The 27,079-nt window shown below is 50.2% G+C and overlaps 1 protein-coding gene and 6 non-coding genes across 7 annotated transcripts; all 7 read right to left on the bottom strand.

Moving 5' to 3' along the window:
• Positions 1 to 1,487: 1,487 nt before the first annotated feature.
• Positions 1,488 to 1,559, bottom strand: TRNAA-CGC (transfer RNA alanine (anticodon CGC)). The gene has a single exon. It is a non-coding gene; the product is annotated as a tRNA-Ala (tRNA).
• Positions 1,560 to 4,091: 2,532 nt separating this feature from the next.
• On the bottom strand, positions 4,092 to 4,163 carry TRNAA-CGC (transfer RNA alanine (anticodon CGC)). Its single transcript has one exon. It is a non-coding gene; the product is annotated as a tRNA-Ala (tRNA).
• Positions 4,164 to 4,432: 269 nt separating this feature from the next.
• TRNAA-CGC (transfer RNA alanine (anticodon CGC)) lies at positions 4,433 to 4,504 on the bottom strand. Its single transcript has one exon. It is a non-coding gene; the product is annotated as a tRNA-Ala (tRNA).
• A 269-nt stretch (positions 4,505 to 4,773) lies between these two features.
• TRNAA-CGC (transfer RNA alanine (anticodon CGC)) lies at positions 4,774 to 4,845 on the bottom strand. The gene has a single exon. It is a non-coding gene; the product is annotated as a tRNA-Ala (tRNA).
• A 269-nt stretch (positions 4,846 to 5,114) lies between these two features.
• Positions 5,115 to 5,186, bottom strand: TRNAA-CGC (transfer RNA alanine (anticodon CGC)). The gene has a single exon. It is a non-coding gene; the product is annotated as a tRNA-Ala (tRNA).
• Positions 5,187 to 13,964: 8,778 nt separating this feature from the next.
• Positions 13,965 to 14,036, bottom strand: TRNAA-CGC (transfer RNA alanine (anticodon CGC)). Its single transcript has one exon. It is a non-coding gene; the product is annotated as a tRNA-Ala (tRNA).
• An 11,438-nt stretch (positions 14,037 to 25,474) lies between these two features.
• LOC149361552 (uncharacterized) lies at positions 25,475 to 26,767 on the bottom strand. The gene has a single exon (XM_089568111.1). It carries the CDS (start codon positions 26,741 to 26,743, stop codon positions 25,475 to 25,477), a length of 1,269 nt encoding a protein of 422 aa, XP_089424237.1. The 5' UTR covers positions 26,744 to 26,767.
• Between the last annotated feature and the right edge of the window lie 312 nt (positions 26,768 to 27,079).

Here is a 27,079-nt window from a genome sequence, read left to right as displayed (position 1 = left end):
GCCCATTTTTCTTCCAATCATACCTTTTGCAGGAACGTGCTGCATTCCCACGACAAACAAGGTTTCTTTGCATGGCATCACGGCACTGTCCCCGTCGGAGATTTCCCTGTTGCCCTCATCCGCCGCGCAACTTTTATTCCCGACAGCCGTAAGCTACCTACAAAAGAAAGCGAACATTTCAGCACTAATCGGCGTGGATCCGTTCCGTATATGTTTGAATCAGAGAATAAAAAAAATGAAAATGATTTAGAGCATTGGAGGTGCCGGGCTTTCAAGCCGGGGCCTCTCATATGCGAAGCGAGCGCTCTACCACTGAGCTACACCCCCTGTACACCACGTCCGCCCTTTTTTCCTCCAATCATACCTTTTGCGGGTGCGTGCTGCATTCCCACGACAAACAAGGTTTCTTTGCATCGCATCACGGCACTGTCACTGTCTGAGATTTCCCTGTTGCCCTCATCCGCCACGCAACTTTTATTCCCGACAGCCGTAAGCTACCTACGTACGAGAGCGAACATTTCAGCACTAATCGGCGTGGATCCCTTCCGTATATGATTCGTCTTTTCGCCGGCGCTTTCCTCGCGGGAGTGTTTCCCAGCTGTTAGGGGGCCAGCCTCTTGAGTGAAGTCCATGGCTTCGGTGATGGCAGGTTCAGCGCTCTCCAGAGCTTCGGCCGCGGCTTCTGTCGCGCCCTTCGGCGCGCCATCGCCATCCTGTTGAAAGGCACTCTGCACTTGTACTACACTCGCCGGTACCTCACTTGACGTCGCCTTCTGCTTCGTCAAAAACGTAAGCGGCGCCCCTTCCCTCGCTGCTGGTTGCCCGTCTGCACGGGCTGCATCTTCCGCATCAGCCTCGTCCATCAGCAACTCAGCCGAGTCTACTCCTGTACCGGGGCCGGTAACGCTCGCCTAAGTGCGGGCACACTGACCGTCTTACGCATGTGCCCCTTACTCCGACAGCGTAGGCACAACGATGGTCTGCCCGGCACAACAACGAACGCCAGCTCACCGCTAACGTTCAGCTGGTACGGCAGGTCGTCCAGCTTCACGTCAGCTCTCAACTGCAGCGTGACTGTAGTAGAGCCTTTTTCTGACATACCACTCACGCGCCAGCGCTGGCGGGCAACTTCCGTCACTCTTCCGTACGGCGCAAAGGCAGCCCGAACATCCTCGTCTGGCACGTTGTGTAGCAGCCAGTGAAGTTTCAGTCGCACGTCTTGGTTGGCCGGGTCAATCACCAAGCAGCGGCCTTTTTTCACTACCAGCTCACCGACACTAATAATCTTGGTCACCGCTTCAGCATAGCATCACGGCACTGTCACTATCGGAGATTGCCCTGTTGCCCTCATCCGCCGCGCAACTTTTATTCCCGACAGCGGTAAGCTAACTACGTACAAGAGCGAACATTTCAGCACTAATCGGCGTGGATCCGTTCCTTATATGTTTGAATCAGAGAATAAAAAAAATGAAAATGCTTTAGAGCATTGGAGGTGCCGGGGTTTGAACCCGGGGCCTCTCACATGCGAAGCGAGCGCTCAACCACTGAGCTACACCCCTTTTTTTTTCTCTATTGCCGATTTTGACACAGAACCAAAATTACAAAAAAAAATGTAAAACACCTCAGCCCAATGCGGCTGATACAAGGGTGATTAAAATCTTTTCAATACAGCCAAGTCATCTAGTACAGAGAGCCAGTCAGGCTGTTCAGCTCGTGCCCGGTATACTTCTCTCAGGCACACGACACTTGCGATGAAGTTTTCTCGCACAGACCGCACGTTTACATCTGCATGCCGCACCTGCATTCTGGTTTTCCACAAGCTGTGGACGCTGACCAGCATCAGTAAGTCATAGGGCACTCCTGTTTCATTTTGGATGTGCAAAAATCTAATACCGTAGGGGTCCAGGGGTAGATCTTTCTTGATAGTTCTTTGGAGGACGTCCCAGTGAAAGATGGGGTCCAACAATCCAGGAATACGTGTTCTATTGTCTCGGGTTTCTTGCATAGGATACAGTTAGTTGTCCAGGGGATGAAAATCCCCTTTTCGTTCAGCAATGTTTTAACAGGGAGCGTATTTGAATGTAACTGGTGGAAAAACGTTTTCATAGATGGGTTAACTGGCATGCTTTTAACTCGTTTTAAAACATCCTGCCCTGGACTCACAAGGTGCAGGCTTCGGTAAAGAGGAATTGGCATCATTACATCCACTAATTCCTTATACAGCTTTTTCTTTGAAACTTTACTCAAGTAGTCAAGAGAAAACCGCACTTGCAGAAGCTTGAACGAGAGTACAACCTCTCTCATGTACCCCACGACGGAACCACGCATATTCTCACTCGAAGACACCACAATTTCAGGAAGCAGCCTCTGCAATCGCAGCTGAATAACAGTCCGCAAAAAACTGTCCGACTGGTCACGGAGGAACATAAATCGTGATACAACCTGGCGTAAAAACAAATGAACAAGACCAAGGCGACCACCTTTGACAGGAATAAACAAATTGGTGCGACTGGATCGCTCCCATGTCGACGCCCAGACAAAAACAGCAAAGACACGGTGAATCCTTTGAATATTGGCTCGGGATGCACTCAATACATTCATTAGGTACCATATCTTTGACACAAGGAAAATGTTACAGACAGAGACGCGCGAAAACATTGATAGCTGCCTCCCTTGCCACGAGTCGGCCTTCTCCTTCGCCCTTGACGCTTCATCGTTCCAGCAGTCATTGGGATCCCGATAACATTCGAGAGGAACGCCAAGATACCGCGTTGGCAGTTTTGACCACTGCAACCGACAGAAGTGTTCCGGTGCATCATCCCAATTACCGTGCCAAAACCCACAGCTCTTGTCCCAGTTTATCAGGCAGCCAGTTTGTTGACAGTACTTTTCGACTAGGCTGGTAACTTCAGTAACACTGTCCTTGTTTGAGCAAAAAATGGCAACATCATCTGCATAGGCGAGGACTTTCATATGGGATGACTGCAGTTGAAAGCCGGAAATACGGTTACTGTTAATTATGGCCAAGCAGAGTGGCTCTATGTAAGTCGCGAACAGTAGAGGCGAAAGAGGGCATCCCTGCCTCACTGAAGAATTAACTTCTATTCGGTCGGTCAACTCCCTATTTACGATTACTCGCGTGCTGCAGTTCGCATAAGCCATTCTCACGCCTTCCGCTACAACGCGCCCTACGTTAAAATGGTCAAGAATGCAAAAAAGAACGTCATGTGAAACCCGATCGAAGGCCTTCGCAAGATCCAACTGAATCATTGCAATGCGCACCCCAAGGGCGTCACAGCATTCCAGTATGCTACGTGCAACGTGTATGTTTGTCGCGATGCTCCGTCCTTTGATGCCACAAGTCTGGTGTGGTCCAACCAATGTTTTGATTACGCCCTGTAATCTCTATGCTAGAACTTTCATATGTATCTTGTAATCTACGTTGGTGAGGCTTATCGGCCGATAAGAGCCCACCAACTAGCGCTTCTCCGGGTCATCTGTTTTGGGAATCAGGACAATGTGTGATGTAGTAAAAGATAGTGGAACTTTTTTGCGCTCCTCAGCTACACCCCCTGTACACCACGTCCGCCCTTTTTTCCTCCAATCATACCTTTTGCGGGTGCGTGCTGCATTCCCACGACAAACAAGGTTTCTTTGCATCGCATCACGGCACTGTCACTGTCTGAGATTTCCCTGTTGCCCTCATCCGCCAAGCAACTTTTATTCCCGACAGCCGTAAGCTACCTACGAAAGAGAGCGAACATTTCAGCACTAATCGGCGTGGATCCGTTCCGTATATGTTTGAATCAGAGAATAAAAAAAAATGAAAATGCTTTAGAGCATTGGAGGTGCCGGGGTTTGAACCCGAGTACGTGCTGCATTCCCACGTCAAACAAGGTTTCTTTGCATCGCATCACGGCACTGTCACTGTCGGAGATTTCCCTGTTGCCCTCATCCGCCGCGCAACTTTTATTCTCGACAGCCGTAAGCTACCTACGTACGAGAGCGAACATTTCAGCACTAATCGGCGTGGATCCGTTCCGTATATGGTTGAATCAGAGAATAAAAAAAATGAAAATGCTTTAGAGCATTGGAGGTGCCGGGGTTTGAACCCGGGGCCTCTCACATGCGAAGCGAGCGCTCTACCACTGAGCTACACCCCCTGTACACCACGTCCGCCCTTTTTTCCTCCAATCATACCTTTTGAGGGTACGTGCTGCATTCCCACGACAAACAAGGTTTCTTTGCATCGCATCACGGCACTGTCACTGTCGGAGATTTCCCTGTTGCCCTCATCCGCCATGCAACTTTTATTCCCAAAAGCCGTAAGCTAACTACTTACGAGAGCGAACATTTCAGCACTAATCGGCGTGGATCCGTTCCGTATATGTTTGAATCAGAGAATAAAAAAAATGAAAATGCTTTAGAGCATTGGAGGTGCCGGGGTTTGAACCCGGGGCCTCTCACATGCGAAGCGAGCGCTCTACCACTGAGCTACACCCCCTGTACACCACGTCCGCTCTTTTTCCCTCCAATCATACCTTTTGCGGGTACATGCTGCATTCCCACGTCAGACAAGGTTTCTTTGCATCGCATCACGGCACTGTCACTGTCGTAGATTTCCCTGTTGCCCTCATCCGCCGCGCAACTTTTATTCCCGACAGCCGTAAGCTACCTACAAACGAGAGCGAACATTTCAGCACTTATCGGCGTGGATCCGTTCCGTATATGTTTCAATCAGAGAATAAAAAAAATGAAAATGTTTTAGAGCATTGGAGGTGCCGGGGTTTGAACCCGGGGCCTCTCACATGCGAAGCGAGCGCTCCACCACTGAGCTACACCCCCTGTACACCACGTCCGCCCTTTTTTCCTCCAATCATACCTTTTGCGGGTACGTGCTGCATTCCCACGACAAACAAGGTTTATTTGCACCGCATCACGGCACTGTCACTGTCGGAGATTTCCCTGTTGCCCTCATCCGCCGCGCAACTTTTATTCCCGACAGCCGTAAGCTACCTACGTACGAGAGCTAGCATTTCAGCACTAATCGGTTTGGATCCGTTCCGTATATGTTTGAATCAGAGTATAAAAAAAATGAAAATGCTTTAGAGCATTGGAGGTGCCGGGGTTTGAACCCGGGGCCTCTCACATGCGAAGCGAGCGCTCTACCACTGAGCTACACCTTTTTTTTTCTTTATTGCCGGGCTTTGACATTACAAAACAGAACATAATAAAATGTACATACACTATACGGAGTTAGCCAGGATCCCAAAGAGTCGGCCTGACTTAGGTTAAAATTCTCTTAAAGTTACGAGGGGTTCCCGCCTTGGTAACCACTCAGGAACCTCCACTATTAGCTTTTGTTCTTCCAGAAACTTGTGTATACTTCTCTAAAATACATACGGGCTGGCCGTGCGTCAGGGTCACAATGATACCCTGCCATGCGGGATCGCCATATACAGTGGAGGCCCACCAGCATGACTAAGTTTAACGGAACCCCATCCTCGTTTTTGGTTGGCAAAAACCTTATTCCGTATGAGTGGATGGGAAGCTGTTTCTTTAAAGTCCTCTGCAGCACGTCCCAAAAATAGACCCCTTCCCAACAGTGCAAAAAGACATGATCATTTGTCTCCGGCTGTTTGCATATGAGACAATGCGACCCCCAAGGAAGAAATAACTGTTTTGCCTCCGGAAAAGTTTTCACAGGTAAAGTTCCAGAATGTAACTTAAAGAAGAAACTCTTGACTTCCGGTGGCACCTTCATTTTCTTTACCATTTTCAATACGTTGTAGCCCGGCCCTCCACAGTACATGACCCTGTACAAGGGCACCGGAAAGAGCATGTCACTGAAATCTTTGTATAAATCTTTCCGGCTCACATCACTCAAATATTGTTTTGAAAATCTAGCATTCAAAAATCGGACGCTGGCAACTATCTCCTTGAAAAACCCACAAATGCCACCCGTCACACACTCAGTTGAAATCACAAAGTTTGGCAAAGCCCTACCGAGCCTTACTTGGCACACTGTGCGCAGAAAATGATCATTCACATCGCGCAAAAACAAAAATCTATTGACCAATTGCTTCGCCAATAAATGTCCAAGCCCGAGTCCCCCATCCGTCACTCTTCTGAACAAATTGGTTCGCGTACACCTCTCCCATTTCGAGGCCCACACAAAAACAGCAAAAATACGATGTAACTTTTGTACATTAATTCGCGACAATGCATCACTTCCAACACATACCACAGTTTGCTGATGAAAAACAGATTGCACACTGTGGCTCTCGCAAATACAGATAGATAGGACGCTTTCCACTTTTCAGCCTTTTCGCGTGTTTCTTGCACCTGCCATTTCGAATACGGTTCGCTGTCACGTTAATTTTCCAGCGGGACACCCAAGTATTTCACAGGGGTCGTGTGCCAGGTCACGTTAGCAAAATTTTCCGGGGTCACTGACCACTGTCCATGCCAGAACCCCACACACTTCCCCCAGTTAACCCTGCTCCCCGTCACAGTGCTTAATCGCTTTACCCCGTCGACCGCGTTACGAATGCTATCGTGACTCACGCCAAAAACAGCAACATCACCTGCATATGCTAGGATCTTGACTTCAGCCATCTGTAGCCGAAAACCTTGAACTGCATTATTTCTTATAATGTGCTTACACAAAGTTTCTATATAAATACAAAATAAAAGAGGACTGAGGGGCAACCCTGGCGAACAGAACGCTGAACGTTAATGGGGGCCCCCAACGATTTATTAACAATTAACCTGGTAGTGCAATTTCTGTACGCCAAGGCCACACCCTCAGTGATAATAGTGCCTAAATTAACATGATGAGGGATAGAAAACAATATGTCATGCGCAACACAATCAAAAGCTTTTTCTAAATCTAGTTGGAGAACTGCCACACGAGCGCCAAGGGCGTCACAGCACTCCAACACACTTCTGGCTTTGTGAATGTTATAAGCAATAGACCGCCCCTTGATGCCACACGTTTGATGAGGGCCAACAATTTCTTTAACACTGAGCTACACCCCCTGTACACCACGTCCGCCCTTTTTTCCTCCAATCATACCTTTTGCGGACACGTGCTGCATTCCCACGACAAGCAAGGTTTCTTTGCATTGCATCAAGGCACTGTCACTGTCGGAGATTCCCCTGTTGCCCTCATCCGCCGCGCAACTTTTATTCCCGACAGTTGTAAGCTACCTACAAACGAGAGCGAATATGTCAGCACTAATCGGCGTGGATTCGTTCCGTATATGTTTGAATCAGAGAATAAAAAAAAATGAAAATGCTTTAGAGCATTGGAGGTGCCCGCGTTTGAGCCCGAGGCCTCTCACATGCGAAGCGAGCGCTCCACCACTGAGCTACACCCCGTTTTTTTTTCTTCTTTCATGGTATTTATTTACATGGTTCTGTATACAAAGCATATATATACATATATTTGTGTGTATACACACACACAAAAACAACTATTTACAGAGCACCTAGGTAGGCGCTGCGTGGCAGAAACAAAATAGTAACATATTATAACTAAAAGGCCGGTAAGGATATACAGCGCATCAGGAGAGGAAACCAATCCGGAACAAAGTCCAATTTTTTGTAAATGTCCGTTACCTGCAGCAACATTCGGCTAAAGTGAATTCTGGGCGAAACAACAGTTTCAACGTTGCGTCGCCTTGGCTCATGGTTACGCGCGCACACAGCCACAGCCACAAACACACATACACCAGCACGTGCGCGGACGCCGGTCGGCGACAACGATCCCCTCATCAGAAGCGTCCAGAGGCGCCGCGGCGAGGGTCAAAGTGTGCACTTTCCGCCCCCCATCGCTCCAAACGCCCCGCCAACTTCCCCTCCACACGGGCCGCACAAAACTCGCACCCCGACACACGGCTCCTTAACGAGCCAAACCACCCACAGTCGGGCCGGAAATGAGAAAAGCCGCGCCGTACAAACGACAACCCATCTTTTGCCTCTAGGAGATAAGAGCAAGCGCGAGAGGGCTGAAGTTTGCCTATGCATATACAAGTCTGGTAAAAAAAACTGAACGCCAACACAAACGCATGTTACCTATGTCGAGACAGCGTAAGGTGCGTACGCTACTGTTTGTCCGTGCCGGCCTTTGCCGTTCGGACCAGTGCTTACTCGAGCTCGCCCGCACGTGTCCTCTGACCTGCAGCGGCTCGAGCCTGTCCAGCGGGATCCAGCGATCTCCGACAGGCGTACCTTGCGTTGATTGCCCACTCTCTCTCGAAACCGGCCCAACGGTCGACACGAGAGGGAGATCACAGCACTGCCGCGGGGACATTCTCCTGCAGCGGCGTGCTAGCGGCGCGCATTGCTCGAGTCGCTTCGTGCGCGCAGCGGAGCCTTGCTCCTCGCGCGCCCCCGGGACGGGGTGACGATTGAGTGCGTGTGTACTGCTGAAGGACGACGTGAATAAACGTCTCCTTTGTGCGATTGGAGGCCTATTTCTTTGCGGCGAATCGCTCTCCTCCCAGCGGAGGTTGATTGCGCTGCAACGGTGTCTATAGGGTGTGTGTGGTGACGGCTTATCGGGGCCCTTGGCTCGCGCGAAGCCCGAACCCGCGGTGGTTGGTGGCCTGTGTCCACTTAGAAACCCACAAAATTCAGGAAGAAGTCTCTGCAACCGCACTTGGATAACAGTCATAAGAAAATGATCCCTTTGATTTCGAAGAAAGAATATATGCGAAACAACTTGACGCATGAATGAATGCACAAGGCCGAGGCCTCCTTTTTTCACTGAAAGAAACAAATTGGTACGACTGGTTCTCTCCCAGTTCGACGACCAAATAAAAACAGCAAACACTCCATGCATCTTTTTAATACTGGCCCGAGATGCGCACAGCGCATTCATCAAATACCATATTTTAGATACAAGGAAAAGATTGCAGACGGAGGCTCGCGCAAACACTGATAACTGCCTCCCTTTCCAGGCATCTGCTTTCTCCCTCGCCCTTGACATATCCTCATTCCAGTGTTCACTTGCATCACGATAACACACGAGGTGGACACCGAGATATTGCGTCGGCAAAGACGACCATCGCATCCTAGAGAAGCGTTCAGGCATCGCTTCCCAGTCGCCATGCCTGAAGCCAGAGCTCCTGTCCCAGTTTATGAGACACCCCTTTGTTTGCAGAATTTATCCACCGTGCTGATCACCTCGGCAATGCTGCCTCTGTCTGAACAGAATACCGCAATATCGTCCGCATAAGCAAGAATCTTGACATGAGTAGACTGCAATCGAAAGCTTTTGATGATAGCTAAGCACAGTGGCTCCAAGTAGGCCGCAAACAGCAGAGGCGATAGCGGGCATCCCTGCCTTACCGACGAATGAACTGCTATCCTGTCTGTGAGGGCACCATTAACAATAATGCGCGTGGTGCAGTTTGCATATGCCATCTTGACACCTTCTGCTATAATACGGCCTACATTAGCGTGCTCCAAAATGCTGAAAATGACGTCATGGGAAACGCGATCAAAGGCTTTTGCCAGATCTAGTTGCATCACAGCGATGCGGTCCCCGAGCACACCGGAACATTCCAGCACGGTCCGTGCGACGTGCACATTTGTGGCGATACTCCTATCTTTGATTCCGCAAGTCTGATGCGGCCCAAGCAATTTCGTAAATATGCTAAGCAATGTCATTGCTAAAACATTCATGTATAATTTATAGCCCTCGTTGGTGAGGCTTATCGGGTGATAGTTCCCCACCAACAACCTCTTTTCTGGGTCATCTGATTTCGGAATCAATGATGGAAAAAACAGCGCAAACTTAGACAGAAAACACAGAAAAGAGGGGAGACACTACAAGCGCTGACTCGCAACTAAGGTTTATTAGAAAGAACAGAACACAATATATACAAAAACCACCCACGACTGCGTACGTCATAACAGATTACGTGCAAGCGTGCAAGATAATCTAAACAGAAGCATCGCGCGTGTGCACCCGGTTATTTAAGTACCTAAACTCCAATTCTGACAAGGCCACTGAAGGATCACTCACGCACCGTTTGCCGGTTTTTCGGATAAAGAACGATTCCATCAGCTCCCGGGTCACCTTATCTTGGTGGAAAAAAAGCACGTCAGTTTTTGGGAAAAGGGGTGTGCATTTGCAAACCTGGCAGTGTGCGGGAAGGTTGTCTCGCGAGTCACTGCCGAGTAGGTTTCGGTGCTCAAAGAGCCTTACATTTACACAGCGCCCCGTTTGCCCGATGTACACCTTACCGCCAGACAGTGGCAACCGATATACAACACCCTTTTTGCAAGGAATGAAAGGCGCCACATGTTTTGTTGTACAGGCCTTGCGATTCTTGTGGACACCAGCCGCCAGTTTTTTGTCCACTTGTGGGCAAATTGCAGCGAGCTTCTTAGGAGCCGGGAACACCACCCTAACATCGTACCGCTTTGCCACGCTCTTTAACCCATGGGAAAGCCTGTGAGCGTACGCAAAGGCGGCTGGCCTACCGCGCTCACTGTCAACACGGCCTCTTCCGTTGGCTCCTGTCTTAACCCACCTCAGAACTTTTTCTCCTGCCCTGGAGATGACGTGGTCGGGAAAACCGCTGCTTTTCAATCGTACCACTTGCTCTGACACACTTTCCGCAACAAGGTGGTGGCACGACCTAGATGTGGCGGCTTTAAGGCACGAAACCGCGATACCGTCCTTGATTAGTTTTGAGTGCCCAAAAGTTTTGAGTGCCTTTTCCCAAAAACTGACGTGCTTTTTTTCCACCAAGATAAGGTGACCCGGGAGCTGATGGAAGCGTTCTTTATCCGAAAAACCGGCAAACGGTGCGTGAGTGATCCTTCAGTGGCCTTGTCAGAATTGGAATTTAGGTACTTAAATAACCGGGTGCACACGCGCGATGCTTCTGTTTAGATTATCTTGCACGCTTGCACGTAATCTGTTATGACGTACGCAGTCGTGGGTGGTTTTTGTATATATTGTGTTCTGTTCTTTCTAATAAACCTTAGTTGCGAGTCAGCGCTTGTAGCGTCTCCCCTCTTTTCTGTGTTTTCTGTGTAAGTTTCCGCTGTTTTTTCCACCATGAATTCACACCAACTAGCCCAAATGTCTGCTTTGCTTCGGAATCAACACTATATACGACGTGGGGAATGAAAGTGGCACTTGTTTTTTTTTTTTTGTACGCTTCATCTAGGACCCTTAGCAGTAACTGAGCGACTGTGGGCTTAAATGCTTTGTAAAATTCAGCCCCTACTCCATCAGGTCCTGGAGCTTTTCCCGCTTGCAGGTCTTCGATTGCAGTCTCTATTTCTTTTGCAGTTATGGGCTGCTCAAGACGTTCCTTTACTTCGTCCTGAAGTCTCGGCAGGAGAGGCAAAAAGTGAACCAGGAAGGCCTCATTCATTTCACGCGTATGTCCAAGAAGCTCAATGTACTTCTCTTTAAATAGCTGCTTGATTATATAAGCGTCACACGTGACTTCATCTTCGTTCATTATCTGCCTGATTTCATTTTGGCAAGCATAACGCTTTTCGTCACACAAAGCTCGCTTCGTCGGCGTTTCACCAGCCCACAGTTTCTGTGTCCTTGCGCGTATAACGGCGGCTTTTGTACCTTTCAGTGTCTAAGCGCTCGAGCAGGCTTTTCACCTCCCTTAGGTCCTTGGAATACTTCCCACGCTCGGAGCTCTCCATGCCTATTAAAAATTGCAGTTGTGCGCGAGCTGCTTTTTCTTCCTGTTTATCTTCGTATCGCTTCAAGCAACTTTTTTCAATGGCCCTTCTCTTTATCCATTCCTTGAAATCATCCCACTGAACCGAAACAACGCTGGGTCGCTACTCAAGCAGCTTCTGCATTTCATCCGCAATATCAGTTACGAATTGCTCGTCCTCTAAAAGCTTTACATTAAATTTCCAGAGATTCCAGGTAAATCTTGTCATTTTTTGCATTATGCTGAAACTTGCGATCACTAGGCAATGATCACTAAAAGCTATGGGTATAACTTTGCAACTCGTGCAGAGAGATACAAGATGTATGGATGCATAAATTCTGTTCAACCTGGCATGACTATTACGCTGAAAATGAGCGAACTGAGGTCGATTCCCTTCGGTAAATATACTGCCAATATCCTCTAAACTATTATCATAGGCCAGAGATTGAAGCAATGAAGCTCTTACCATGCACAGGCGTGCCCTCCACTCGATCAGTAGCAGCACACACACGATTAAAATTTCCCAACAGCAACAACACTCGATCACAAACAAGGTAGGGCTCCAAACAGGTAAAGAAATCAAAACGCTCAGATTCAACTTTTGGAGCATACACATATATAATGCGCCAACATAAGTTGGAAAAAGAAAGATCTACAACTATAAGCCGTGCACTAGGGCAAGAAAAAACCGACTCGACAATGATGCCTACATTATTTCGGACAAATAATACGCACCCACCCGAGGTGCCAACGAAATGGCAAACACAAACGTTAAAGACTGCACGAAAGGTGGACACCATGCGATCAGTGGATTCCTCACTTTCGATCTTAGTCTCTTGGACTTCAACTACGTCAAGCGCGTTTTCAGCAAGCAGGCGATTAAGCTGGCACTGACGCCGTCGTGCACCAAGGCCTCTCACATTCAAAGTTGCTACATGTAAAGCTGTGTCTAGTCTCATCGCCATGCCCTACGAAAAGGAGACTTGAGTCACATAGTACCTCTCATAGTCAGCCGAGCAGTATTCTTAAGCTCACGGTGCATATACGGTGTCGCCTTTCCATATATCCGCGTGCAGGCGTCGGGAACCCATGGGTAATTCCTTCGCCAGCAGTTCCAGATCCGCGCACACAGTCAGATGGGTAAAAAAAAAACAAGGAAAAAAAGGGAAAGCAAGAAAAAAAACGCACAAATGCACATTGAAGAACTACGGAGGCGGTTTCCCCGCCTGCCTTGTCTCGGCTATGACGTTCGGCCGTGGCTTCAGCATCGGACGCCGGATTCCCGGGGCCTTCGACGGCGGTTCGTCGCTGCCACCATCAAGATTCGTCTTTTCGCCGGCGCTTTCCTCGCGGGAGTGTTTCCCAGCTGTTAGGGTGCCAGCCTCTTGAGTGAAGTCCATGGCTTCGGTGATGGCAGGTTCAGCGCTCTCCAGAGCTTCGGCCGCGGCTTCTGTCGCGCCCTTCGGCGCGCCATCGCCATCCTGTTGAAAGGCACTCTGCACTTGTACTACACTCGCCGGTACCTCACTTGACGTCGCCTTCTGCTTCGTCAAAAACGTAAGCGGCGCCCCTTCCCTCGCTGCTGGTTGCCCGTCTGCACGGGCTGCATCTTCCGCATCAGCCTCGTCCATCAGCAACTCAGCCGAGTCTACTCCTGTACCGGGGCCGGTTATGCTCGCCTAAGTGCGGGCACACTGACCGTCTTACGCATGTGCCCCTTACTCCGACAGCGTAGGCACAACGATGGTCTGCCCGGCACAACAACGAACGCCAGCTAACCGCTAACGTTCAGCTGGTGCGGCAGGTCGTCCAGCTTCCCGTCAGCTCTCAACTGCAGCGTGACTGTAGTCGAGCCTTTTTCTGACATACCACTCACGCGCCAGCGCTGGCGGGCAACTTCCGTCACTCTTCCGTACGGCGCAAAGGCAGCCCGAACATCCTCGTCTGGCACGTTGTGTAGCAGCCAGTGAAGTTTCAGTCGCACGTCTTGGTTGGCCGGGTCAATCACCAAGCAGCGGCCTTTTTTCACTACCAGCTCACCGACACTAATAATCTTGGTCACCGCTTCAGCATAGCATCACGGCACTGTCACTATCGGAGATTGCCCTGTTGCCCTCATCCGCCGCGCAACTTTTATTCCCGACAGCGGTAAGCGAACTACGTACAAGAGCGAACATTTCAGCACTAATCGGCATGGATCCGTTCCGTATATGTTTGAATCAGAGAATAAAAAAAAATGAAAATGCTTTAGAGCATTGGAGGTGCCGGGGTTTGAACCCGGGGCCTCTCACATGCGAAGCGAGCGCTCTACCACTGAGCTACACCCCCTGTTTTTTTCTTCAACATGGTATTTATTACAGTGGTGTAATGTTCTATGTACCTGAACTATATACAAGCCATTATGAAAACAGTGGTAAACAATACATATTGAAAAGACCATGCACTAGAAAAGGGGCAATGCAGAGCACATCACTAATAGTGAGGGCCACTCCGGTTCGTACTCATTCTGGGCATACACGTCTCTTAGATGAACAACCATTCGACTGAAGTGATCCTTTGTAGACACAACAGGTTCACAGTGTCTGTCCATCATGCGGGTTTTCCAGAGGCTGTGCAGTCCAATCAGAAAGAACATGTCCAGGGGTTCATCAACAAATGGCAGCGCAGTGAGATAGCGAACAGAATGTGGAGTCAGATGAATTCTTTTTTTAAATGTGCGTTGCAGGATATCCCAGAAGAGTACTGCATCTTTGCAACTGATGAAACAATGCTCAATTGTTTCTGGTTCATCACAAAGGCGGCAATTAACGGTAGACACAAAAATGCCCTTTTTCTGTAACCATGTTCTAACGGGCAACGTACCGGTGTGTAACTTAAAGAAAAAGGTCTTTGTACACGGCGAGACTGGCATCTTACGTACTCTTTTGAGTACGTCATGCCCCGGTAAACCAAAATACAGAGAGCGGTACATGGGCGGAGGGAAGAGCATACTAATCAAATCCTTATACAACTTTTTCCTCGACACTAAAAAAAGGAACTCAGGAGAAACAAAATGGCTGAGGCTTAGCTAAGGTTAAGCCTAGTCAGATGCGAAGCATATTGATGGCTAAGCTTGGTAATACACGGCTTTCCTTGGTTGAATACTTGGTCATTTTAATACAACCACTAGAAGTGTAGCAAGGATTGCCGTGGCAGCTATATACGGGATCATCGGTGAATTCAATGCAGAGCGTACAACCGCCGCCCCAGCACCGGCTACAACAGCATTCTTGGCATCCATGGAAAGTACACTGGAAACACCCTTAGTTATTCCACCACCGCCACCATTCCCTATAGACAGTATTGATGTACCCCCAGCAGCAGCAGCAGCAGCTGTAGTACCGGCGGTTGTAGCAATTAATGACGCTTAAGCTTCGCCTTTGGGAGTGGAACGCTACAGCGTGTTGTAGCGCTGCCAGGCAGCCCACGGAACGCCACCACCCATTCGGCGCGATTCCTTGCCCTTTGAAGGCGACGCTTTTTTAGGAAAGGAAATAGAGCAGTAATTCTCTGTGATCTCGGTGGACACCCGAACGGAGCCTCCACCGCCGCGGCCGACCGCGCGAGCCGGCAGCCCATCTCCCCTCTGCTGTTACGTCATGTTGTCACGTGGTCAGCCGCCGCGCCTCTGATCTGGAGCCTCCACCGCCGCGGCCGACCGCGCGAGCCTGGAGCCCATCTCTTCTCTGCTGTGACGTCATGTTGTCACGTGGTGTCACGTGGTCACGCTAAAGGTCAATGGTAGCTCCACCGCCGCGCTCGACGGGCTGTAGTGTAGCTCTAGTAATATGCTTCGCATAAAAACGAACAAGTAGGAAACGGACAGCCAAATACACCTCTTGCATTATGCCCCACAAACACGGACGGTCACAAACATTGGAAGACACAATGAGGTTGGGTAAAACATGAACTGTAACGGGGGGTTTAGTACGAGGTACTGGGGCGACGGGAATGGCAACGGCAGCAGTCCGGGATCAGGTCGGCTAAAGGCACACAAGCGTAGCGCTGGCCGAAGACTCTCGAGAGCACTGTCACCTCGTCTTCGTCTTTGCAAAACCATCAGACGCATCTTCTTCTTTATCCTTACAATCGCCCCGGGGACAAGAGGAGCCATCCTGGCGACTTAGGATGATGGCAAGACGGCGGGGTCGTAGTAGGGCTTGAGGCGCTGGACATGAACGGTCTCCCGTCCTCGGCGGCGGAGATCAGGAGACGGCGTGAGGGGTTCCACGACATAATTAACCGGAGAGGTGCGCTCCAGTACACGGTAAGGACCATGGTACTTTGCCAGAAATTTTGAGGAGAGACCGGGAGTGCCTGAAGGGATCCAGAGCCACACAAGTGCTCCAGAAGAATAGTTCGGTGAGGTTTGGTCTTGGTCGATGCGAGAGCGCTGGCGATACTGGGTGTCAGTCGTGAGTGAGCGGGCGATTTGGCGGCAGGCTTCGGCGTGTTGCGCGGCTTGGGAAACAGGCCGATATTCAGATTCATCAGGGTGGTAAGGGAGAATTGTGTCGATAGTAGCAGAGGGTTGGCGGCCGTAAAGTAGGAAGAAAGGAGAGAAGCCGGTGGTGGACTGCGTAGCGGTATTGTACGCATAAGTAACGTACGGAAGAACTAGATCCCAATTCGTGTGATCAGAAGCGACGTACTTGGAGAGCATGTCTCCGAGGGTTCGGTTAAATCGTTCAGTGAGGCCATTGGTCTGCGGATGATAGGCGGTGGTAGTTCGGTGAATCGTGTTGCACTCTTTGAGAAGCGCCTTCACCACCTCAGATAAGAACACGCGGCCTCGGTCACTGAGCAGTTCACGAGGTGCACCGTGACGAAGGATGAATCGGTGCAAAATGAAGGAGGCAACGTCCGTCGCTGTGGCAGCCGGAAGGGCAGCAGTTTCGGCATATCGTGTAAGGTGATCCACCGCTACAATAGCCCAACGGTTGCCGGCTGCAGTGTAGGGAAGCGGACCGTATAAATCAATGCCAACGCGGTCGAATGGGCGTGGAGGGCATGGTAACGGCTGCAGCTCAGCAGCAAAACGATGGGGAGGTGTCTTGCGACGTTGGCAGGGAATGCATGAGCGTACGTACTTCATGATGAAGGTGTACATTCCGCGCCAGTAGTAGCGCAGCCGTATGCGGGTATAGGTCTTGAAAACGCCCGCGTGACCACTGTGGGGGGCAGCATGGAAATATGCGCATATCTCCGAGCGTAAGTGGCGTGGAATAACGAGCAGCCACTTGCGACCTTCGGAGCTGTAGTTACGGCGATAAAGTAGGTTGTCACGAATCGCAAAATGGGCAGCTTGGCGGCGGAGCGCACGTGACGGGGAAGCAGCCGTCGGGTTGGCGAGAAAGTCGAGTAGGGAAGCGATCCACGGATCCATGCGTTGCGCTGAAGGCATGTCGCTGAGACGAAGCAAGGGCAGAGAAGCGCCGGAGGTGGAAAAGGTGGAAAGGCTGGCGATCTCGGCTGGAAGGGGACAGCGTGACAGTGCATCGGCGTCTTGATGCTTGCGGCCGGTGCGATACACGACGCGGATATCATATTCTTGCAAGCGAAGGGCCCATCTAGCGAGGCGGCCGGAGGGGTCTTTCAGGTTGCAAAGCCAACAGAGCGCATGGTGGTCGGTCACAACGTCAAAAGGGCGCCCATAGATGTACGGTCGAAACTTCGCGAGGGCCCATACAATCGCCAAACACTCCTTTTCAGTTACGGAGTAATTGCGTTCTGCTGGTGTGAGTGTGCGGCTAGCATAAGCAACGACGTATTCGTCAAAGCCAGGTTTTCGTTGGGCGAGGACAGCGCCGAGGCCAACACCGCTGGCGTCCGTGTGCACTTCGGTAGGAGCGGCCGAGTCGAAATGGCGCAGAATGGGCGGCGCCGTGAGGAGACGGCGCAAGGTGTTGTATGCGTCGTCGCACGCTGGAGACCACAGTGATAAATCCGCACTTCCAGACAGCAGTTGAGTCAAAGGCGCAGCAATGGACGCAAAGTTGCGAATAAATCGGCGGAAATACGAGCACAAACCCAGGAAGCTGCGCAGGTCTTTGATGGAGGTGGGTTTGGGAAAGTCAACCACAGCACGAAGTTTCGTTGGGTCGGGACTGACACCCTGCTTAGAGACAACATGACCTAAGATGGTTAATTGACGGGCGGCAAAACGGCATTTTTTAAGTTCAGCTGCAGGCCGGCGTCAGAGAGGCAGGTCAAGACGTGCTTCAAACGGGAGAGGTGGGTGTCAAAGTCCGGAGAAAAGACCACAATGTCGTCGAGGTAGCAAAGGCATGTCTTCCACTTAAGTCCGCGCAAAATGGTGTCCATCATCCTCTCAAAAGTCGCGGGGGCGTTACAAAGCCCGAAGGGCATCACCGTAAATTCATACAAGCCATCCGGTGTCACAAAGGCGTTTTTGGGGCGATCGGCTTCTTTCATAGGAACTTGCCAGTACCCGAAACGCAAATCGAGGGAGGAAAAGAGTTCGGCCCCTTGCAAACAGTCCAGAGCGTCGTCTATGCGCGGGAGGGGATAGACATCTTTGCGCGTAATCTTATTAAGGCGGCGGTAATCTACACAGACGCGTATGGAGCCATCCTTCTTTTTGACGAGCACCACAGGCGACGCCCATGGGCTGCTTGAGGGCTGAATGACGCCGCTCTGGAGCATCTTGTCGACTTGGTCTTCAATAACTTGGCGCTCGGCGACAGACACACGATAGGGACGTTGTCGCAGCGGTGCGTGGTCACCTGTGTCGATGGCATGGGTGACAGTGGAAGTTTGGCCCAAGGAACTTTGATGTGAGTCAAATGAGGAGCGAAACTGATCAAGTAAAGTGAGAAGCTGTGCCCTTTGCGGCGCTGGAAGGTTGTCGTCGATGGAGCGAAGGAATGCTTCGGTTGAGGAGGGATCGGGCGCAGCAGTAGGTGGGCTGAGTGCGGCTATGGAGAGGTAGGCACTTGCGGTGCAGAAAGATAGAGGACGGAGTGAAGAGGACAGTGTCGTCGCGAAGAGGGCCGCAAGCAAGGGGTACGAGGACAGAAGAGCAGGGAGGCAGGTCAATGTCTTCGGCAACGAGGGCCTTAACACAGGCACCAGAAGGGGGGGCAGTGTCCAAGACAGCTTCGGGCAGGTGAGAGAACTCGATTTCAGCTCGAGCACAATCGATGATAGCAGCATGGCGCGATAGGAAATCCCAGCCCAGGATAACAGCATGAGAACAGCAGGGCAATACGACGAATTCGACGGCATAGATGGTCCCCTGGATGACAACGCGAGCGGTACACGCTGCTGACGGCTGGATGTTCTGAGCGCTGGCAGTGCGCAGTGAGAGTCCAGCAATTGGCGTCCTTACTTTTCTTAAAGAACTACACAGCTTTGCGTCCATGACGGAAACCGCAGCACCAGTGTCGACAAGCGCCATGACAGAAACGCCGTCGACGGAAATTTCAATGAGGTTAGCGGCTGACGGATGAGGCCTTTCGAAGTTCGTTGTGGACGCAGTTCTCGCCTCAGGAACTGCGGCGCCTAGTTTTCCTCCTGGTTAGCGGTGGGGCGACGTCGCATAGGCGAGATAGACCGGCGTTGTGGAGAAGAGGGCCGGCGGCTGGAGAGGGTAGAACGGTCCGGCGAGAAAGTACGACTTTGCGGCGGCGCAGCTGGCACAGAGTACTGACTCGGTGGAGGCCAGTACCCAGGAGCTTGGGGAGGAATTTCCGCGTCCGGGAGACGACGGCGGCAATGCCGAGATACATGACCTGGGAGACCACAAAAGAAGCAAATCGGCCGATTGTCCGTTGTGCGCCAATAATCGCTGACCCTTGGAGTAGGTCGACGGTAAGCCACTGGCCCTCGCAAATGCGCCGGAGGCGCATTATAGATTTGCGGCTGCGGTCTTGCGACGACATCGGCATACGTCACTGGAGCCGCGACAGGAGGCGGTCTCGCGACGGCTTCGGCATATGTGAGCGGAGCCGCCACAGGTTGTGGTCTGGCGACAACGTCAGCGTATGTCAGCGGAACCGTGACAGGTGGTGACGGATGGGCCGGTGGAAGAGCCTCAGCAATTTGTTCTTGAATTGTATGTCGGAGGGCTGGAGCCAGATATGATGGTCGGTCATATCTGAAATTTGTTTGCAGGACTGAACGTACGATTTGGGTGTGTAGTGTCACGGAAAAACATGAAACGTGACACTATCTGTCGGACACACAGGTGAACTATACCAAGGCCGCCAGCGCATACAGGCCGAAAAAGGTTATCACGCCTCATGGATTCAAAAGACGAATCCCACACAAATGTAGCGAAAACCCTGTGAAAACGCTGGATAGGAAGTCTTGCGCAATGAATAATTTGCAGTACATAATATATTTTAGTGGCGAGAAACAGATTACAGGCGGTCGCCCTGCCAAAAATTGAGAGGCCATGGGGGACAAACGTTTGAGCATAGCGCTGAAGAGTACACCACGTCCGCCCTTTTTTCCTCCAATCATACCTTTTGCGGGTACGTGCTGCATTCCCACGACAAACAAGGTTTCTTTGTATCGCATCACGGCCCTTTCACTATCGGAGATTGCCCTGTTGCCCTCATCCGCCGCGCAACTTTTATTCCCGACAGCCGTAAGCTACCTACGTACGAGAGCGAACATTTCAGCACCAATCGGCATCCATCCGTTCCTTATATACGAGGTCTGTTAGAAAAGTATCCGACCTTTGGCCGTAGAAAAAAAAACTTGCATAACTGGAGCGTTGCAAACCTAGTCACCTTCAAAGTAGTCTACTTGGGACTCCACACACTTCTCCCAACAGTGCTGCCATTGTGGGAACTATTTCGAAAAGGCCCCTTCCGGAATGAAGTTTAGCTCAGCTGTCGTTGCAGCCATAATGTTCTTCCTTGTCTGAAATCGCGCTCCTTTCAATGGCCTTTTGATTTTGGGAACCAGGCAGAAATCGCAGGGGCCACATTAGGACAGTAAGGAGTCGGTTGAACTACAGGAGCCTGGTTTTTCGCCAAAAAATCTGAATCGAGTGAGAGGAATGTGCAGGAGCATTGTCGCGATGGGTGCGCCAATTTCCTGTTGACCTCAGTTCCGGGTTCTTGCACCGCACAGCATCACGTAGGCAACGGAGGACATCCCTGTAGTACTCTTTGGTCATTGTTTGACCCTGTGGAGTGCGTACTCGTGGTCTGCCACACAGAGGGTGTCAAAGAAAGCGGTCAACATCACTTTGACATTGCTGCACACTTGACGGGCCTTCTTAAGTCTTGGTGACGTGGAATGCTTCCACTGTGACGACTGGGATCTAATTTCAGGGTCGTACCTGTACACCCAAGACTCGTCACCAGTGATTATGATGTTGATGAAGTCGGGGTCACTGTTTGCGGAATCCAGTATGTCCTGTGAGACTTCAACACGAAGCTGCTTTTGCTCCACCGTGAGCAGCTTCGGCACGAATTTCGCCGCAACTCTCTCCATGGCCAAATCTTCGGTGATAATGGAATGTGCGGAGAAATTGCTCATGTCCACCTCTTCCTCAATTTCTCGGATAGTCACGCGACGGTCCCGCATCACCATAGCGTTCAGTTCGGCAATGATCTGGTCATTTTGGCATGTTGATGGCTGATTGGAGCGTGGCTCGTTCTCCACCGATGTGCGGCCATCTTTAAATCAATTGTACCACTGCTTAATCGGTGTGTTGCTCATAGCATCGTCACCGAAAGCCGTCTGAATATTTCGAATGGTTTCCACTTGGCTGTCGCCCAGTTTATGGCAAAATTTGATGCAGTAGCGTTACTCGTTTTACTCCGCCATTTTCCTTGCAATAAAAAACCGACGAGAGCACTGCGCACTGCCTCACTCAAATGCTGCGTCCCAGCGACTGACGCTATCGGCAGGCAGGAAAAAATTCGTGCATGCGCATGAAGGTACAAGGTCGCCTGATGCAAGCGCGCTTGCTTCATATCCATCAGGTGTTCGCAAAAAAAAAAATAAAGTCGGATACTTTTCTAACAGACCTCGTTTTGAATCAAACAGTAAGAAAAATGAAAAAGTTTTACAGCTATGGAGTTGCCGGGGTTTGAACCCGGGGCCTTTCACATGCGAAGCGAGCGCTCTACCACTCAGCTATTTTTTTCTTTTTTTTTTCCACTCCGCCATGCCAGATTTTTTTTTTTTCTTTCATGGTATTTATTTACATGGTTTTGTATACAAAGCATATATATATACATATTTGTGTGTGTATATACACACACAAAAACAACTATTTACAGAGCACCTAGGTAGGCGCTACGTGGCAGAAACATAATAGTAACATATTATAACTAAAAGGCCGGTAAAGATATACAGCGCATCAGGAGAGGAAACCAATCCGGTACAAAGTCCGATTTTTTGTAAATGTCCGTTACCTGCAGCAACATTCGGCTAAAGTGAATTGTGGGCGAAACAACAGGTTCAACGTTGCGATCTTGCATGCGCGTTTTCCAAAGACTATGAAGTCCAATCAGAAGAATCATATCATAAGGATTCGAGTCAGGTTGGGAAACAACAAGGTAGCGCACACTGTAGGAATTTAGGAGGAAATCTTTCTGTAGCGTCCTTTGCAACACATCCCAAAACAAAATCGCGTCTTAGCAGTCTATAAAACAATGTTCAATTGTTTCAGGCACATTGCACAAGCGACAGTTTACAGAAGACACAAAAATGTTTTTCCTATCGAGCCACGTCTTGACAGGTAGAGTTTCAGTGTGTAATTTATAGAAAAATGTTTTGGTGCAAGGAGAAATTGGCATTTTACGCACTCGCTTTAAAACATCATGACCCATGAGCCCAACGTAGACGGAACGATACAGTGGGGGCGGGAAGAGCATGGATATCAAATCCCTGCACAGATTTTTGCGCGAAACAGAATATAAGTACTCATTTGAAAACCGAACTGTCAAAAAACGCACGGAGGCATAAACTTCCTGCATAAAGCCTAGTAAACGGGGTCGTTCAGTAAAATTGGAAGAAACTACTAAGTTCGGAAGTAGAGTCATGAAGTTAACCTGCAAGAATGCTCTAATAATCGGAAGGGAACAAGCACGAAAAAAGAAGAAACGGGCAACCAACTGTCTCACATACAGGTGCTCTAGGCCCAGGCCTCCTGCACAAACAGGCCTGAAAAGGTTATCACGCCGCATCGGCTCAAATTTGGAGGACCAAATAAACGTCGCAAATATACGATGGAAACGCTGTATGTAATGTCTGGCGCAGTGAAGGACCTGGAGTACGTAATAAATTCTTGTTGCCAGAAAGGTGTTGCAAGCCTGGGCTCGACCAAAAATTGAGAGGCGATGGGGTACAAACGTCTGAGCATAACGCTCAACAGCCGGAACTCGCTCTCTCCAGTAATGGGCACTGGATTTGTAGGCATGAAGTGGAACGCCAAGATATTTAGGAGGCACACAAGACCATTCTATGCCAGCGTACAGAGGTGGAGTTGTGCCCCATGAACCAAACCATAGGCCAGAACTTTTGGAGCGATTCATTTGAGCACCAGAAACGATGCCGAATTGATCTATTGTGGACAACACATTATCAATGCTGGGCTTGTCAATGCAGAAAAATGCAAGGTCGTCAGCATATGCCAGCAATTTGACTTCATTACCCAAAATAGGGAACCCATGGATATTACTGTTACGCAAAACACTCAAACAAAGCGGTTCCAGGTAAAGAGCAAAAAGCAGAGGAGACATCGGACAGCCTTGCTTCACAGAAGAGCGGATTGGCACAGGATTCGAGAGCTGGCCATTAATGATCAATCGTGTTGAACAGTTGCTGTAGCAAAGTTGCACCCCTTTAAGTACAGTAGAACCCACGTTTGCTCGCTCTAGAAGTGAAAACAGAAATGAATGGCGTACGCGGTCAAATGCTTTCGCAAGGTCAATCTGAAGGAGGGCAAGCTGCTCATGACAGCTGGAGGAATATTCAAGTATTGTCCGCGCAATGTGCACATTACTTTGAATGGAGCGGCCTCTCAAACCGCAAGTCTGGTGAGATCCAATGAGTACCGACATTGCAAATTGCAGGCGATTTGACAAGACTTTAGCAAAAATTTTGTAATCCACATTTGCCAATGTAATGGGCCGATAACCTTCTACGGAGCGCAGTTTTCCTTCATCAGTAGTTTTCGGAATTAGGACTGTGTGGCTTTTTGTAAAAGACTGAGGAAGGGCTCCTATATCCAGCCCCACTGTGAAGACCCGCAGCAGGACAGGAGTGAGAATAGATTTAAAAGCCTTGTAAAATTCGCTTGAAATGCCGTCAGGACCAGGCGTTTTTGAGACAGGTAACTGATCAATTGCATGTTCCACCTCTTCCTGCGTGAAAGAGCCGCTAATAACAGAACAATCATCTTCTGATAAAGGGCTCACTAAGGTGCTGAAATACGCCAAAATTTCCGAATTATGCACATCAGGTGAAGCACTAAACAAGTCTGTGTAATAATCTACAAATACGGTCATCACCTCATTTGTACTGGACACTAGTCTGCCATTGTACATCATCCCCGAAATAAACTTCGCAGTCGCATGACGGCGCTCATCAAGCAAAGCCTGTCGTGTCGGGTGCTCACATTGCAGATCACGCTTGGTACGAGATCGAACACGGGCACCCCGGTAACGTTCTGCATCAAATCGTTGTAACTCACTTTTGATACTAGCTAATTCATCCGTATATAAACCAGGTGCTTCGCATTCCATTTCATACAGATTGTACAAATTTTTCCTGAGTGTCTGCTCCTGATGTTTCCTGTGAAAGGACCGCACGGAACCAATTTCTATAGCTGTAGCACGCACGTCTTGCTTAAACATTTCCCAAGCGGCGAACAACGGCATCTTGCTCGAGAGACAGGATTCCAGTTGCGAGCGGACACGAATGACAAACTCTTCATCATTAATTACTGAAGAGTTCAGCTTCCAAAGCGCCCATTTCGGCCTAAATTTTGAACAAACACTGCCTCCGAGGCGAGCAACCACCATGCAGTGATCAGAGAACGAAACTGGTACAGTCTCACAGACCAATCCTCTGGAGACAAGTGAAAAAGATGCATAAATTCGATCTAGGCGAGCGTGAGAATGGCCCTGAATGCGTGTGAATAACCGGAAACCAGGACATGAACTTCCGGTATCAATGAGCCCTGCATCTTCCGTAACAACAGACAAAAATTCACCGCTCCTATCGCTGGGTGTATCAGGACCGGCACGATCAGCTGGGTCGCACACACAATTAAAGTCACCCATTAGCACAACGTGCCGGTCACAGTCCAGTAAGCTGGCAATGCATTCAAAAAGAGTAATGCGCTGTGGCACAGTATTAAATGCATAGACATTCATTAGTCGCCATGGCTTTCCATAGAGAAGAAAATCGCAGCATATCAACCGGCCCTCATTATCGACATTATAGGTCAAGCCCGAACAGGGGAGTGTCTTGCGCAGAAACAACCAGCAACCCGCCGACAAGCCCACAGCATGCGTTACGAGAACATTATATTCTGATAAAAAGGGCTGCAGGGCCACCTCAGTATCCTCCTCACTTTCAATTTTCGTCTCCTGGACGGCGATAACATCAAGGTGCCTGCTGCAGAAAAGTCGGCGGAGTTGCACCTGCCTCTGGCGAGACCTAAGGCCACGTACATTCAGTGTTGCGTATACTAACTCTGCGGAATCAGCCATGATGACTGTAACTAACTATGCCTACAGTTCCCTGTTCTTGTCGGTAGACGGCGATGCCGCCTGAGAACCACCGCCAGGCCTCCTGGACCTCGAACGTCGGCACTGCTCCTTGTGCCTCGACGCGCGACGCCGACGGCGATGAGTGCTGCGCACCGGGTCCTCATCGCCACTCGTTTCGGAAGCGCAGGACGCACGGCGCTTCTGAAGCGGCTCGTCTGTGGAACCAGGTTCAGCGTCCGCTGGAAGAAGGCCCTGATCCGGAAGCTGCTGGCCAGCATTGACAGGAGGAAGCGAAGTGTCCGCTGTGGTGTCCGTAGTGGCCGCAAGGACGGCCACTGGTTCTCCACCAGCAGCAGAATCCGGCGCCTCACACCGAGGCGGCGCTGCATGGTCATCCGCCGGCTCTTTACACTCCGCGGCAGCACTTTGGGGAACAACCGGTGCACTGACACTCGAAGGCTCAGCTACAACGGCGGCTGGCAAGTCCCCAGTCGCGTCAAGTACTTCTGTAGCGTCCATGATGTGCTCCTGTAGAGCGTCGTCAGGGGGCCGCACACGATGCCGCAGCTTGTCAGCATACGTCACGACGCACTCCTCCGCTGTGTGGCCGAAACGCCGGCAGTCGTCACACCGCGGCGTACGACAGTGCCGACGAATGTGGCCAACACGGTTGCAACGTAAACACAGAGGTGGTCTGCCCGGAATTAGAACAAGGCTCTGAACGCCGCACACAGTCAGCTGATGCGGAACATCACTAACCCCGACTCCATCAGCAAGAGACAGGACGACGTCACGGCTTAGAGTTCTCATCTGCTCCATGTCTGAGACTTTCCAATTTTCCGCCGAGATAGATGTCACCTTCCCGTACGCCTGAAATGCCTCACGGATGAAGCAATCTTCCAAGCGCTCGGGAAGCCACAAAAGCTTCAGCTTCACCTCCTTCGGTTCCGGGTCAACAACAACGCAGCGGCGGCTCTTCACCAAGAGATCGCCGCACGACACGAGCTTTTCTTTTGATTGCGCAGATTTGCAAGTCACCATCCAGACGTGAGACATCTGGAATTGTCCGATGGAGCTAATTTCTTTGAGGTCTATGACGTTCCGCAGCGAGTCTCTGAAATCCTGTGCTCTGTACGGGCGTCCGGCAAGATCTGCATGCAGGAAAACGGAGTCGGTCACAAGCTTACCGGTTGGGAGTCGGGGCAGAACGATACGGTAGTCATTACTGCCAGCAAAAGCCTGAGCAGTACCTCGGCCAGAGGCCGATTGAACCTTTTGTGCGGAGAACATCGAGGAACGCGTCCGCTTCGAACAACGTCTTCTTCTTTCTCCTATTTTTTTCTTTATTCCCTGTCTTGACATAGAAACAAAATCTTTTCACATAAATGTTAAAACGCGACAGCGACACGTCGGCTATCGCGACAGGTTTAAAATTTCTTCGACAACACAAGTTTGTCAAGTGATGTAATCCACTCAGGCGCGTCGGGCAGTGCCCTGTAAGCTTCCCTAAGGAGCACCACACTCACAATAAAGTTTTCAGGCACAGGACGTGTATTGGGATCAACATGTCGAACTTGCTTCCTCGTTTTCCACAGGCTGTGGAGGCCCAGGATCATGATTAAATCC

Source organism: Amblyomma mixtum, chromosome 2 (genome assembly GCF_055824585.1).
Source record: "Amblyomma mixtum isolate Tamu chromosome 2, ASM5582458v1, whole genome shotgun sequence".
NCBI classification, from domain to species: domain Eukaryota; kingdom Metazoa; phylum Arthropoda; class Arachnida; order Ixodida; family Ixodidae; genus Amblyomma; species Amblyomma mixtum.
This window is presented reverse-complemented; position numbering and strand designations above follow the sequence as displayed.

Excerpts from the sequence above, each read along its gene's own strand:
- LOC149361552 (XM_089568111.1), bottom strand. The coding sequence starts at position 26,743 with ATGTTCTCCGCACAAAAGGTTCAATCGGCCTCTGGCCGAGGTACTGCT.